The sequence below is a fragment of the Narcine bancroftii genome, chromosome 8, assembly GCF_036971445.1.
Source record: "Narcine bancroftii isolate sNarBan1 chromosome 8, sNarBan1.hap1, whole genome shotgun sequence".
Classification (NCBI taxonomy): domain Eukaryota; kingdom Metazoa; phylum Chordata; class Chondrichthyes; order Torpediniformes; family Narcinidae; genus Narcine; species Narcine bancroftii.
Genome location: NC_091476.1, coordinates 73494367 through 73508869, shown reverse-complemented (window position 1 = coordinate 73508869; position 14503 = coordinate 73494367). Strand labels below are relative to the sequence as shown.

The following is a 14503-nucleotide window of genomic DNA, read 5'->3' as shown; positions in this document are numbered from 1 at the left end:
TGAGGGGATTACAGACACAGGGAGGGGGATGTCGAGGACCAGAGGGGGTTACAGACACAGGGAGGGGGATGTCGAGGACCAGAGGGGATTACAGACATAGGGAGGGGGTGTTGAGGACCAGAGGGGGTTACAGACACAGGGAGGGGGTGTCGAGGACCAGAGGGGGTTACAGACACAGGAAGGCGTGTAGAGGACCAGAGGGTGCACGTATTCACCATAACGTCTCCAGGCAACTTCACAGGGAGACCATTCAGCCCATTGTATCGCTTCAGGCTGGGTTGTGCCAGTCGCCCAGTCCCTGTCTTGGTTCTGTAGCCTTGACAAGCAAATCTAGCCCTGGGCTCATCCAGACACTGTTTAAAAGGGGAGCGGAAATGCTCTCTCTCCCCCTGCACACCACCCCCCCCCCCCCCCCGGCCCCACTGTCCTCTCCAAATCTTCCATCTTCCTTCCCTCCCCACCCCAGGTAAAAGAAAAGCTGGTACAAAACATCTCGGCGTTGCACCTCCTCTCCGTCTGATCTGGGACAAAGGAAACTGATGTCGTGCCTTTCTCTCCTGTCCTCAGCAACCTTCCCCCAGGTGATCACACACCATTTGTGCACCAGTAAACAGAACCAGAGACAACCGACCAGTGACAGGGACCCGCTATTGTGTCAGCTTACCAGCTGAGGTTGAAGGATTGCCTGGGCTAGTGCAACTGGCAAACCAGGTGGAGGGGCTGACAGAGAGAGAGAGAGAGAGAGAGAGAGAGAGAGAGAGGACCATAGAACATTACAGCACAGAAACAGGGCCTTCTAGTCTACCAAACTATTTTTCTGCCTGGTCCCTCTGAACTGCACCCAGTCCACAGCCCTCCATACCCATCCCATTCATGTACCTGTCCAAATTATTCTTTAAAATTGAATTCACTTCAGATGGCAGCTCATTCCACACCCCTACCACTCTGTGTGAAAAAGTTCCTTCTAAACATTGACTCTTAACCCATGTCCTCTAGTTTGTATCTCACCCACCCTCAGCTGGAAAAAGCGGACCTACATTTACTCTGTCTATCCCCCTCATAATTTTAAACACCTCTATCAAATCTCCCCTCATCTTCTACTCTCCAGGGAATAAAGTCCCAACCTGTTTAACCTTTCCTTGTGATTCACTTACATAGGAAGTAGGAACAGGAGTAGGCCAAAAATGGCTCATCGAGTCTGCTCCGCCATTCAATACGATCATGGCTGATCCTAATTTATGACCTAACTCGACCTACCTGCCTTCTCCCCATATCCCCTAATTCCTCTATCATGTAAAAATTTATCTAACCGAATTTTAAATATGTTTAATGAGGCAGCCTCAACTACTTCCCTGGTTAGAGAATTCCAAACATTCACTACTCTCTGGGAAAAACTATTTTTCCTCATCTCTGTCCTAAATCTACTCCCCCGAATCTTGAGACTGTGTCCTCTCGTTTTAGTTTCCCCAGCCAGCTCAAAAAGCCTTCCAACATCTATCCTATCCATACCCTTCATAATCCTATATGTTTCTATAAGATCTCCTCTCATTCTTCTGAACTCGAGCGAATACAATCCTAGACGATTTAATCTTTCATCATAAGTCCACCCCTTCATCCCCGGGATCAACTTAGTAAACCTCCTCTGGACCGTCTCCAAAGCTAGTATATCCTTCCTCAAATATGGAGACCAGAACTGGACACAGTACTCCAGGTGCGGTCTTACCAGTACCTTATACAGTTGCAACATTACCTCCCCACTCCTGAATTCAATTCCTCTAGCAATGAAGGCCAACGTTTCATTTGCCTTCTTAATAACCTGCTGCACTTGCAACCTAACTTTTTGCGATTCATGCACAAGCACTCCCAAGTCCCTCTGAACAACAGCATGCTGTAGTTTTTCACCCTTTAAGTAATATTCAGCTTTTATTTTTCTTGCCAAAGTGGATAACCTCATACTTACTAACATTGTACTCCATCTGCCAGACCTTTGCCCACTCATCCAACTTAACTATATCCCTCTGCAGACTCTCCACATTCTCATTACAATTTGCTCTTCCACTCAATTTGGTGTCATCCGCAAACTTGGTTATACCACATTTTGTCCCCTCCTCCAAGTCATCAATGTAAATGATGAACAGTTGTGGGTCTAGCACCGACCCCTGCGGCACCCCACTTACCACTCTCTGCCAACCTGAAAAACTCCCACTTATCCCGACTCTCTGCCTCCTGTCAGACAACCAATTTTCGATCCATGCCAATATACTTCCCCGGACTCCACTTTCTTGTAACTTACTGATAAGTTTCTTATGCGGCACCTTATCAAACGCTTTCTGGATATCCAAATATACAACATCAACCTGTTCCCCTCTATCCACCGCACCCATTATATCCTCAAAGAATCCTAACAAGTTTGTCAAACAAGATCTTCCCTTTCTAAAACCATGCTGCGTCTGCCTGATCAAACCCTTACATTCCATAAGTTTCACTATTTCATCTTTAATGACGGCTTCAAGCATTTTTCCAACTACAGACGTCAAGCTAATTGGCCGATAATTTCCAGTCTTCTGCCTGCATCCCTTCCCAAAAAGTGGCGTGACATTTGCTGTCTTCCAGTCTGCCCAGAATCCAAGGAATTTTGGTATATGACCACCAAAGCATCAACTATAACTTCTGCCATTTCCTTCAGAACCCTTGGATGCATATCATCAGGACCAGATGATTTGTCTGGCTTTAGTCCCATTAGTTTCTCCATCACTACTTCATTAGTAACAACTATTTTATCAAGGCCCTTCCCAACATTCACATCCTTAACTCCGTCCGCACTTGGGCATGCCGGATGTGTCTTCCACCGTGAAGACTGACACAAAATATTTGTTCAATGCCTTGGCCATTTCCTCATTTTTTGCTACCAGTTTTCCTTTCTCATCCTCCAAGGGTCCTATGTTAACTCTGGCCACCCTCTTCCATTTTATATATTTATAAAATTTTTTGCTTTCTGTTTTTATATTTTGTGCCAATTTACTTTTATAATCCTTTTCCCCCATTTCTTATTACCTGCTTTGTAACCCCTTGTTGTCTCTTAAAGTTATCCCAATCTTCCAGTTTCCCACTGCTCTTTGCAGCTTTGTACACCTGCGCCTTCAATTTTATACTCTCCTTTATTTCCTTTATTAACCACGGTTGATTTTTCCCTCCCTTGCTGCCCTTTTTCCTAATGGAATATATTTTTGTTGAGCATTACAAAATATTTCTTTGAAAATCTTCCACTGTTCCTCAACTGTTTGATCAATTAGCCTGTGCTCCCAGTCCACTCTGCCCAATTCCTCCCTCATCCTATGGTAGTCACCCCTGTTTAAGCATAATATATTAGTTTTAGATCTAACTATTTCCCCTTCCATCTGAATGAGAAATTCAATCATACTATGATCGCTATTTCCCAGATGATCTCTGACTATTAATCATTTACTCTACCTATCTCATTCCACAACACTAGATCCAGGAGAGCATTTTCTCTTGTTGGCTCCTTAACATGCTGCTCAAGAAAGCTATCGCAGATGCATTCTATGAAGTCCTCCTCCAGACTCCCACGACCAACTTGATTTTCCCAATCTATGTGGAAGTTAAAGTCCCCCATGACTACTGCCGTATCATTATTACATGCCTCACTTATCTCTCTATTTCCTGTGCCACTAAACTATTGTTATTTGGTGGGCGATAGATAATTTTTTCCCCTTTGTTATTCTTTATCTCTACCCAAATGGACTCAACATTATGCTCTTTAGATCTTATATCTGAAATCCAGGCAAAATCTTCTCTGCCCTCCTATCTTATTGATACCTTTCCTGTAGTTCAGTGACCAAAACTGTACACAATTCTCCAAATTTGGCCTCACCAATGTCTTCTACAACTACTTTACCATAACATCCCAACTACTGTACTCAATACTTTGATTTATAAAGGCCAAGATGCTAAAATCTCTCTTGTGCAACCCTGTCCACCTGTGATGCCACTTTCAAGGAATTATGTATCTGTATTCTCAAAGGCACTCTTCAGTGCCCTCACAATGGAACAGAAACACTGATCAGGTTGGGAAGCATCCATGGTGACAAACAGAATGAAAGCTTCAGTGACACAACCACTTTTCTGTGGTTCCGTGGAAAGGAATCGGGTCAGATATTCTTGCTCAAAAGCCTAGAGCATTGATCACCCAGTCAGCTAATTGCACATCTGCTCTGGCAGGTGGAAACACTTCACTGTCACATAGAACATTACAGCACAGGCTCTTTGGCCCTTGATGTTGTGCTGGTCCATATTTCTTTTTTTAAAGATAAGTACTAAACCCTCCCTACTTCATAACCCTCTATTTTCCTTTCATCCATATGTCTAAGAATCTATTAAATGCCCTGAATATTTCAGCCTCCAACACCATTCCCTGGTAAGGCATTACAGGCACCTACAACTTTTCATTTAAAAAAAAAAGTACCCCGATATCTCCCCTTCACTTTGTACAGACGTCCTTTGGTGTTTGCTATTTCTGCCCTAGGTAAAAGGCACTGCTGTCCACCCTATCTATGCCTCTCAGAATCATGTCTCCTTTCATCCTTTTATGCTCCAAAAACTTGCTAACCCTGCCTCATAAGACTTATTTTCCAATCCTGGTGAATCTCCTCTGCCCCCTCTCCACAACTTCCACATCCTTCCGGTAAATTAGGTGACTAGAACTGAACACAGAAAGTGAGGTCTCACCTGAGATTTGTTGAGTTGCTATACATGACCTCTCTGCTCTTGAAATCAATCCCCCGACTAATGAAGCTCAGCATTCCATAGGCCTTTTTAACTATCCTGTCAACCTTTACGGCGACCTTGAGGGATGCATGGATTTGAACCCCAAGGTCCCTCTGTTCATCCAGACTCCTAAGTAACCAACCATTAACCCTGTACTCAGCCTTCTGGTTTGTCCTTCCAAAATGCATCACATCACCTCACACTGATCTGGATTGAACTTCTCCACCCAACTCTGCATCCTCTTACACCATCAACTCCATCATTGACTCCTCCAGTCTTGGTATCATCCGCAAACATACTGACCCCTTACTCCAGGCTGTCCACTGGCCACGTGTTGTACATTGATCAGAGAAGATTACAGCTCAGGAACGGCCCTTGACCCCTCGATGATCTGCTGACCTTTGGAATATTGTATTTCCTTCTGGTCAGCTCATCACAGGAAAGATGTGGATGCTATAGAGAGGGGGCAGAGGAGATTCACAAAGATGCTTCATGAGGAGAGGTTGAGTGAACTCAGGCTTTACGCCTTGGAGTGACAGAGGATGAGGGGTGACCTGATAGAGGGTGGACAAGATGATGAGAGGCATTGAGCATGAGGACGGCCAGAGGCTTTTCGCTCTCAGGGCTGAAACAGCTTACACAAGGGCACATAGTTTTAAGGTGCATGGAAGTAAGTACAGGGGAGTGATGTAAGAGGCAAGTTCTTTACACGACAGTGGTAGATGTATGAAATGTGCTGTCGGTAAGGGTGATGGAGGCAGGGACAGTAGGATTGTTTAAGAGACTATTAGATAAGTGCATGGAACTGAGAACAATGGTGGATGATGCAGTGGGGAAATTCTGGTCAGTAATTTTTAAATTAAATTTAGACAGAGAGCATGGTAACAGGCCCTTCTACCCCACGAGGCTGAGCCACCCAATTAACTTACACCCCCAGTATGTTTTGAAGGGTGGGAAGAAACTGGAGCCCCCGGAGGAAACCCATGCAGACAGGGAGATAACAAGCAAGCTCCTTGCAGACAGCGCTGGTTTGGAACCCGGGTCGCTGGCACTGTAATAACGTCATGCTAACCATGCCACCCCATTTAAGGTCACATCCATGAGTGCAATGTGCAGATAAAGTGAAATTCTCACAGGTACATAAGATACATCAACAACAGCAGTGTAAATGACCACAATGTATCATGAGACAGAAAAAGATGATCATAAAGGATCACCAGATAGTAGCAGGAGGTCCATCCAGCTGATCCATCCTCTCACTCAGCCCCAATCCCCGGCTTTCTCCCTATAACCCCTAAGTAATCAAATACCTGTCACTCTCTGCCTTAAATACCCCCAATGACCTCGCTTCCACAGCTGCCCATGGCAACAAGTTCCACAGACTCATGACCCTCTAACTAAAGACATTTCTGTGTCTGTTTTAAATTGACGCCCTTTTATCCTGAAGTTGGTCCTCTTGTCCAAGACTCCACGACTGTGGGAAATATCCTTGCCACGTCGTCTCTGTCCAGGCTTTTCAGCATTCAAAACGCCTCTATGAGGTCCCTTCTCATCCTTCTGTACCCCATCGAGTACAGAAGAGCCGCCAATCGTTCCTCATAATCTAACCCTTTCTTTCCTGGCATAATTCTAGTAAATCTTCTATAACCCCACCCCCTCCTAAGTAGTTCAGCACAGCCTATTTCTGCTGTAACATCCTATGGCAGAGGTTTTCAAACTTTTTCTTTCCATTCACCGACCACCTTAACTAATTCCTATGCTCTGTGATTGCTTAAAGTGGTAGGTGAGTGGGAAGGGAAAGTTGAGAACCAACCTTCTGGACCCAATTGTTACTGAAATATTTTGTTTCAGAAAAATTGTCATTGGCCCATTCCTTTCGGAGTTCTGAAACCGTACACATAACGAGTCAATGAGGGACAATTAAAACAGTGCTTTTCAACCTTTTTCCACTCACATACCATCTTCAGTAATCCCTATGGGAAAGGGATTACCGAAGGAATGTGAGTGGAAAGAAAAAGGTTGAACAGCACTGTTCTATGGTATTTAACTATCGTTTAGGGCCTGGACCTTCCTCCCGTCGCTGTAGCAGTAAAGGATTGTTTCAGTGGGGTGGACGGGTGCTATCGGAGTGCCTTGTGGTCAGGGTTAGTGTTGGGGAGGGTCTCAAGATTAACAACTGTTAACCTGGCCAGCAGCTTTGTGTGAAGAATGCAGAGGAACACTGCTGACGTGATGGATGGGAACCATTTCAAGGAGTGGTGAAGGGCAGATGGAACCAGACGGGAGAGGAAATCCACTGCGGAAGCATTAGGATCCAGGAAGAGGAAAAAGATGAGGGCTGGGTGGGGAGGAGAGGCCATTAGAGGAAGGGGAGCCAGACGAAGTTGAGAGAGATGGGGTACGGAGAGAGGTTAGGGTTGCCCAAAATTGAAAGCTTACGGCCCAGTTCTTGAGCTGGGCAGGTGTCACCGAGGAATGTCGTTGGAAACTGTTGCTGTTGTCGAGTTGTGCTGCCAGAGGGTCATGCTCTGGGCGAGAGCAAGTACAGGGGGCGATCATTGATGGGGGGGGGGATGTTGGGGTTGTTACAGTGGGGAGCAGTCAGTTTACCTTGTGCATCGTGCCTGCAGTGTGAGGTATTGGTAAGGGATTTCGCTGAGGGCTGTCTCCAGATGACCGATTGCACACTCCCTGGGGCAGGGTCCGCACGGGTTAGACAAAATCAGAATTTATTGTCAGAACAGGTCACGAAATTCAGTGTTCAGCAGCAGCAAACATTCATATAAACCATCTTACAACAATAAATAAAAATAGTGCCCGAAAGATAAAGTAGTGTCTTTGGTTCACTGGGAGGACACTTTCGCTTCTCTTTCTCTGACTGTAAGAGGCACTTCAGGCAATTCTTGCTGATGGCGAATCCGTCTGCCTTACATCAAGCAAAAACGATTTCATGTAATATGATACTGTTTTACTACAATGACAAATTAAATCTTGAATCTGATGGTAGCGGGGAAGAAGCTGTCCTTGTGCCGCTGAGTGCTCATCTTCAGGCTCTTGTATCTCTTTCCCCAATGGGAGCAGAGTGAAGAAGGCACGGCCTGGGTGGTGAGGGTCTTTGAGGATAGAGGCTGCTTTTTTAAGATACCGTTTCATGTCGATGTCCACGATGGAGTTAAGTCTGGTGCCTGTGATGTCACAGGCCACGTTAACAACCCTCTGGAGTTTATTCTTGTCCTTATTGAATTTTTTGAGAAGATTACTTGGAAATTTGATGAGGGTAAGGCAGTGGATGTTGTACACATATTGGTAAGATTCCTTAGGAAAGGTTAGTTAGAAAGGTTCAATCATTAGGCATTAATATTGAAGTAGTAGTTAGAAAGGTTCAATCATTAAGCATTAATATTGAAGTAGTAAAATGGATTCAACAATGATTCCATTGGTAGCTGTTCACTAGTGGTGTGCCTCGGGGTTCAGTATTGGGTCCATTACTATTTGTCATATACATTAATGATTTGGACGATGAGGTGGTCATTTGGATTAGTATGTATGCAGATGAAATTCCCTCCACGCTGCCCATCACACAATCCCGGTGTCAGACACAGAGTAAATCTCCCTCCACATCATCCAATCACACACTCCCGGGGTCAGACACAGTGTGAAGCTCCCTCCGCACTGTCCCATCACACACTCCTGGAGTCAGACACAGAGTGAAACTCCCTCCGCACCATCCCATCACACACTCCTGGGGTCAGAAACAATGTGAAGCTCTCTCCGCACCTTCCCATCACACAATACCAGGGACGGACACCGAGAGAAGCTCCCTCCACACCGTCCCATCACAGTCCCGGGGTTAGACACAGTGTGAAGCTCCTTCCACACTGACCCCTCACACTTTCCAGGGGTCAGACACAGATGGAAGCTCCCTCCGCACCGTCCTGTCACACACCCCCGGGGTCAGACACAGAGTGAAGCTCCCTCTGCACTAGGGTCTGACCCAGGTTGAACCCCCCCCCCCCCAAATGCCAGAGGCTAATTTTCCCCCTTTTTCTTGTGCTTTTTTCCCCAGGGTTGGCCACCCCGCCCAGAGCCCTCAACGATGTCCACGATGTCCAGCGGCGGCCGGACCCTGCGGATCCTCGGCGGCCTGCTCGCGGCCGGGCCCTGCGCATGCGCCTCCACCAATCAAAGCTGCCCAGGCCCGTCGGGCTGTGAGCCCGGCGTCCTGCTGCCCGCCTGGCGTCCCCTAGAGGCGCCGGGCCCGGGCCAGCGGGCCGCCCGGGCCGCCGTCTACCTGGCCGCACTCGCCTACGTCTTCCTGGGCATGTCGATCGTGGCCGACCGCTTCATGGCCGCCATCGAGGTGATCACTTCGCGGGAGCGCGCGGACGGTGCGCGTGTCTGGAACGAGACGGTGTCCAACCTGACCCTGATGGCGCTTGGCTCGTCGGCGCCCGAAATCCTCCTTAGCGTCATCGAGGTGTGCGGCCACCACTTCGAGGCCGGCGAGCTAGGCCCGGCCACCATCGTGGGCAGCGCCGCCTTCAACCTGTTTGTTATCGTCGCCGTGTGCGTACTGGCCGTGCCGGCGGGCCAGGCGCGGCGCGTGCGCCGCCCGCGCGTGCTGCTCGTCACGGCTTCATGGAGCCTCTTCGCCTACGTCTGGCTCTACGTCATCCTGGCGGTGCGCACGCCGGCCGAGGTGGAGGTGTGGGAGGCGTTGCTCACGCTCGCCTTCTTCCCGTGCCTCGTGCTGCTGGCCTGGGCCGCCGACCGCCGCCTCCTGCTATGGCACGCGCCGGGCCCGCCCCCCCCGCAGGAAGGGCGGGAAGAGGCCGCGCGCGAGCTGCACGATCTGCGGCGCGAGCAGCCGCGACGCGCGCCTGCGCAACTGTTGGAGTTGGCGCGGCGTCGGGCGCTGGCGCGACGGCCCAAGAGCCGGGCCTTCTACCGCATCCAGGCCACCCGACGGCTGACGGGCGAAGGCGATGTGCTAAGGCGGCGAAGGTCGGGGCCGGAGGAGGCGGAGGAGGCCGGCGGTGGTGAGCGAGTCTCCTTCCAGCGGGCCTGCTACGAGTGCGTCGAGGGCTGCGGCGCCGTGCGGCTGGCCGTGCTGCGGGAGGGCGGCCGGGCCGACGGGCCGCTGGACGTGGACTACCGCACCGAGGATGGCACGGCCCGCGCCGGCTCCGACTACGAACCCGCGGAAGGGACGCTGCGCTTCGGGCCGGGCGAGCGGCGGCTGGAGCTGACCGTGCAGGTGCTGGACGACGAGGTAGGCGAGCCCGACGAGTTCTTCCGGGTGCGCCTGGCCGAGCCTCGGTCCCCGGGGGCCAGGCTGGGGCCTCACGGCCTGGTCACCGTCACCATCCTGGACGACGACCAGGCCGGCTGCTTCTCGTTCGAGCAGCCGGCGCAGCGGGTGAGCGAGAGCGCGGGCGTACTGGGCGCGCGGGTGGTGCGGAGCTCCGGGGCCCGCGGCGCCGTGCTGCTGCCCTACGGCACGGCCGAGGGGACGGCCAGGGCAGGCCGAGACTTCGTCGGCCGCACCGGGACGCTACTCTTCGGCGACGGGGAAACGCAGTAAGTTGGACCTTCCACCCAGCACCGAGTCTCCTGCCCCTTGGAGGTCCCGTCCCTCCCCTTTGTCCCCGCCCCGGGACACCTTCCCCCTCGGCCCCGCCCCGGGACCTATCTACCTCTACTCCTCGCCCAGGACCACTCTTCGTCTGTCCCTTTCGGCCAGGACCGCTCTATCTTCACCCCCCACCCCCAGGACCCATCCTCCTTGCTCCCGCCCTGGGAGCCCTCCCCAGGACCTCGCCCCCTTCACCCCTCCCCCTCATCCTCGGCCTCTCCAGGACCCACATCCCTCAGGCCCCACTTGCGCCCCCCAGTCCCTGCTCACCCATTTCTCCCACCCGCCCCCCCCCCAGGCCCCTTCACTGCACCCACCCCAAACCCTCCTCTCCTGGGTCTTCCCTTCCCCCCAGCTCCAAATCAATCCTTACTACAAATCATCCTCACTGTTGTCGGCCCAACTGTCCTTGATGTCACTCATCATTTTGTTCCTGTACTAGCCCCCTTACGGGGGAAGAGGCAGACCCCCATGTTTTGGGATGGGAGGTTTATTCTAAATTGAGAAGGGTTAATATCAAATGCTTTTCTGCATCTACCCTGGATATAAACTACGTTAAAAAGGGTGAATCTCTCTTCGCACAATCCCATCACACTTTCTCATCACACTCTCACAGGGTTAGACCCTGAGTGAAGCTCCCTCTGCACCGTTCCATCGCACACTCCCGGGGTCAGACACAGATCGAAGCTCCCTCCACACAATCCCATCACCCACACTCCCAGGGTCAAGCACAGATTGAAGCTCCCTCCACACTGTCCCATCACACACTCCTGGGGTCAACCCTGAGTGAAACTGTCTCCACACCATCACATCACGTGCTCCTGGAGTCAGACTCAGGGTGAAGTTTCCTCCACACCGTCCCATCACACACTCCAGGAGTCAATAAACAATATTGGAGCTGGAGTAGGCCCGTCGAGCCAGCACCGCCATTTTACAGATCATGGCTGATCACTACCATCAGTACCCCTTTCCAGCCTTATCTCCATAACCCTTAACTCCTTTGCCCACTAGAGTCTTATCTAACTCTCTTTTGAACATAATCAGCAAATCTGCCTCTACCACCCTCTGTGGCAGAGCATTCCACAGATTCACACTTCTCTGGGTAAAAAAATGTTTTCAGACACAGTGAAGTTTACTCTGCACTTTCCCATCTCACACTCCCGGGGACAGACACCGAGTAAAGCTCCCTCCACACCGTCCCATTGCACACTCCCGGGATCAGACACAGAGTGAAGGTCCCTCCGCACTGTCTCCTCACACACTCCCGGGCTGAAGGTGGGGAATAGAGAATATTAATGCATAAAGATGGCTGGGATCTGGGGCAGCTATTCCTGGAATGGGATGTGGATATTTAATAGAGACTTTTAGAACCAGTTAATGCTGGCGAGCTGGGTTGGTGGGGACTCTTTTGACCTCCCAAATGGCCTGCTCCTCCAATCAGTGGGTGTGTGTTTGCTGTGGTCTCCACGTGTGGTGAGTCAGCCCTTGTGCAAGCCACAGTATCCTTCTCCTGAGTTTGTGTGTCAGAGTTTGTGGGGAGATTTTGGAGTTCGCTGAGGAGCATCCTTTTGCAGATGAGGGAGGGAGGGTATTCCAGGGCTGAACCCTACCTTCTGCTGGGACGTCACTTTCCCCTGAGCTGAACTTGTCTTGCTTTTGCCATGCCCTCTACTAAGATCAATGCTTCTCAACCATTCCCCCCACCCCCCATTCACGTACCACATACATCCTATGCCTTAGGTTCTCTATGCTTAGTAAGAGATTACTTTAGGAGGTATGTGAGTGGAAAAATAAAGATGAAAACCACTGGCTTAGATCCTACACACCCTCCCCCTTGTCTTCAAAGATCTTTGGACAGCTACACGAGTCCCATCTACATGCGTTTGGCCCATACCCCTCAAAACCCACCTTGTCCATTAATCCATCCTTTTTTTTTTTAGCATGGCAGTAATACCTGCCTCACTCACCTCCTCTGGCAGCCCATTCCATAGACCGACCACCATCTTTGTAAAGAAGTTACCCCTCAATTTCCTGTTAAATCTCTCCTCGCTTCCCTCACCTTAAATCTGTGTCCTCTGGTATCCCAGTCTCAATCGACTCCACCCCTCTCGCACACAGACACACTCACACAGACGTGCGTGTGCACACATACAGACACGCACGCACATAGAGACACCCTCATGGACTCACACAGTCACGCACATAGACACAAACTTATGTACACAGACATATTCTCTTGCAAGAACTGGCATGCACACAGACACATGGTCATTAAGGAACACACACACACACACACACACACACACACAGGGAATCACCATGCACAGTCCCCATCTCCCCATCCCACACCGGGAGACACTGTGCACAGTCCCGGTCTCCCTATCCCACACCGGGAGACATGGTGCACAGTCCCAGTCTCCCTATCCCACACCGGGAGATGTCATGCACAGTCCCAGTTTCCCTATCCCTCACCAGGCGACACCGTACACTGTCCCGGTCTCCCTATTCCATACTGGGAGACACCGTGCACAGTCCCGGTCTCCCTATCCCACACTGGGAGACACCGTACACAGTCCCGGCCTCCCTATCCCACATCGGGAGGCACCATGCACAGTGCCAGTCACCAAATTAAAGATGATTCCAAAACCTGGCATGAACCGATGAGCACCCCATGGCTCCGTTATTGAGCGGACAGTGAATGGAAGGTCTGAGGTTCCTTCAGAGCCATAGTTAAAGTGGGTCTGCCACCAACTGCATGTGTCAATGAGGCAGCGTAACCAGAGGATGAGGCAGGTGGAAGCTGCAGCCTCCCAGAAAGCTTGAGCTGGCCTCAGGGGCACAGCTAAATAAAGATGATGGAGGTTAGAATGGTTGAGCCTGGAGGGGTGAGAGGGAACTATTGGGGAGCAGAAGTCACAGGTTGCTAGGCATTGAATTAATTACCTACCATCTTTGTGGCGACCTGGAATGTACTGGTGGACTCAAACCTTTTTTATGCTCAATATGAATCCATTAACTCTTCAATAACCCTTTAATAATGGGATTGAGTTCAGGAGTAGGGAGGTCATGTTGCAACTCTAAGAATCTCTGGTGAGACCCCACTTGGAGTATTGTGTTCAGTTTTGGTCACCTCATTACAGGAAGGATGTGGAAGCTATGGGGAGGATGTAGAGGAGATTTACCAGGATGTTGCCTGGATTAAAAAACAAGTCTTATGAGGCAAGGTTAGTAGAGCTGGAACTTTTCTCTTTGTAGTGAAGAAGGATGAGATGACTTAATAGAAGTCTACAGGATTATGAGAGCGCCAGTGCCAGCTATCGGGACTGGATCAGGCTTCGAATTCCGCGCTGTCTGTAAGGAGTTTGTACATTCTCCCCATGTCCCCTGGGGTTAATAGGGTGTAAATAGGGCAGCACAGACTCATGGTCCAAATGGTTAGTTACCGGGTGTATATCAGTGGGGAAAAAAATTGGTTGAGAACCACTGCTCTAGACCTAATTGTAAATGAAATATTTTGTTTGAGAAAAATAGTCATTGGTCCATTTCCTTGTGAGTTATGAAACTGTGCACATAATGAGTCAATGAGGTACGATTAAAACAGTGGTTTTCAAATTTTTTTCTTTCTACTCACATACCACCTTAAGTCATCCCTATGCCACAGGTACTCTGTGATTAGTCAGGGATGACTTAAAGTAGCATGTGAATGGGAAAAGGTTGAAAACTATTGCTGAAGATGGATTACATCATCTTCACAGACCTGACCCTTAACCTTGCTGGCCCACCTCTAGAGGCTCTCTGCAGTCCGTGAGCCTGTGGTCGGCCATCTCACTGACCCCCATTCTTGCTACCTCTCCCATCCAGTGTGTCTGAACTTGAGCTTTGTGCAGTCGACCATCTCAACTTCCCCAACCGATCCATCTGCCCTTCGCCTCTTCCACTGTCGGGGCAAGGGTTGATGTAACTTCAAAGAGGATCACATCACATTCCTCCTGGGCAGCCTTAAACCAACCAACAGCATGAACACTAACTCCTTTAGTGTGGGAGTGTCAAAGGACGGTGGGATAATTATATCCGCCAGTGGGG

At 50.0% G+C, this 14503-nt stretch overlaps 2 protein-coding genes across 3 annotated transcripts in view; one reads left to right on the top strand and one right to left on the bottom strand.

The window, feature by feature from the left end:
- The window catches only part of LOC138740863 (bcl2-associated agonist of cell death-like), a 21824-nt gene extending 12234 nt beyond the window's left edge, over positions 1-9590 (bottom strand). The window contains exon 1 of the mRNA XM_069894089.1: positions 9206-9590. The gene's annotated coding sequence lies outside the window, so the exon portion shown is untranslated. The remainder of the gene's footprint in view (positions 1-9205) is intronic.
- LOC138740862 (sodium/calcium exchanger 2-like) overlaps positions 8836-14503 on the top strand; it is a 24509-nt gene continuing 18841 nt past the window's right edge. The window contains exon 1 of one of the 2 annotated variants that reach the window (XM_069894085.1): positions 8836-10365. In XM_069894085.1, coding sequence (XP_069750186.1) covers positions 8882-10365 — 1484 coding nt within the window. In that variant the 5' untranslated portion in view covers positions 8836-8881. The remainder of the gene's footprint in view (positions 10366-14503) is intronic. The other variant, XM_069894086.1, reaches the window with a different exon arrangement.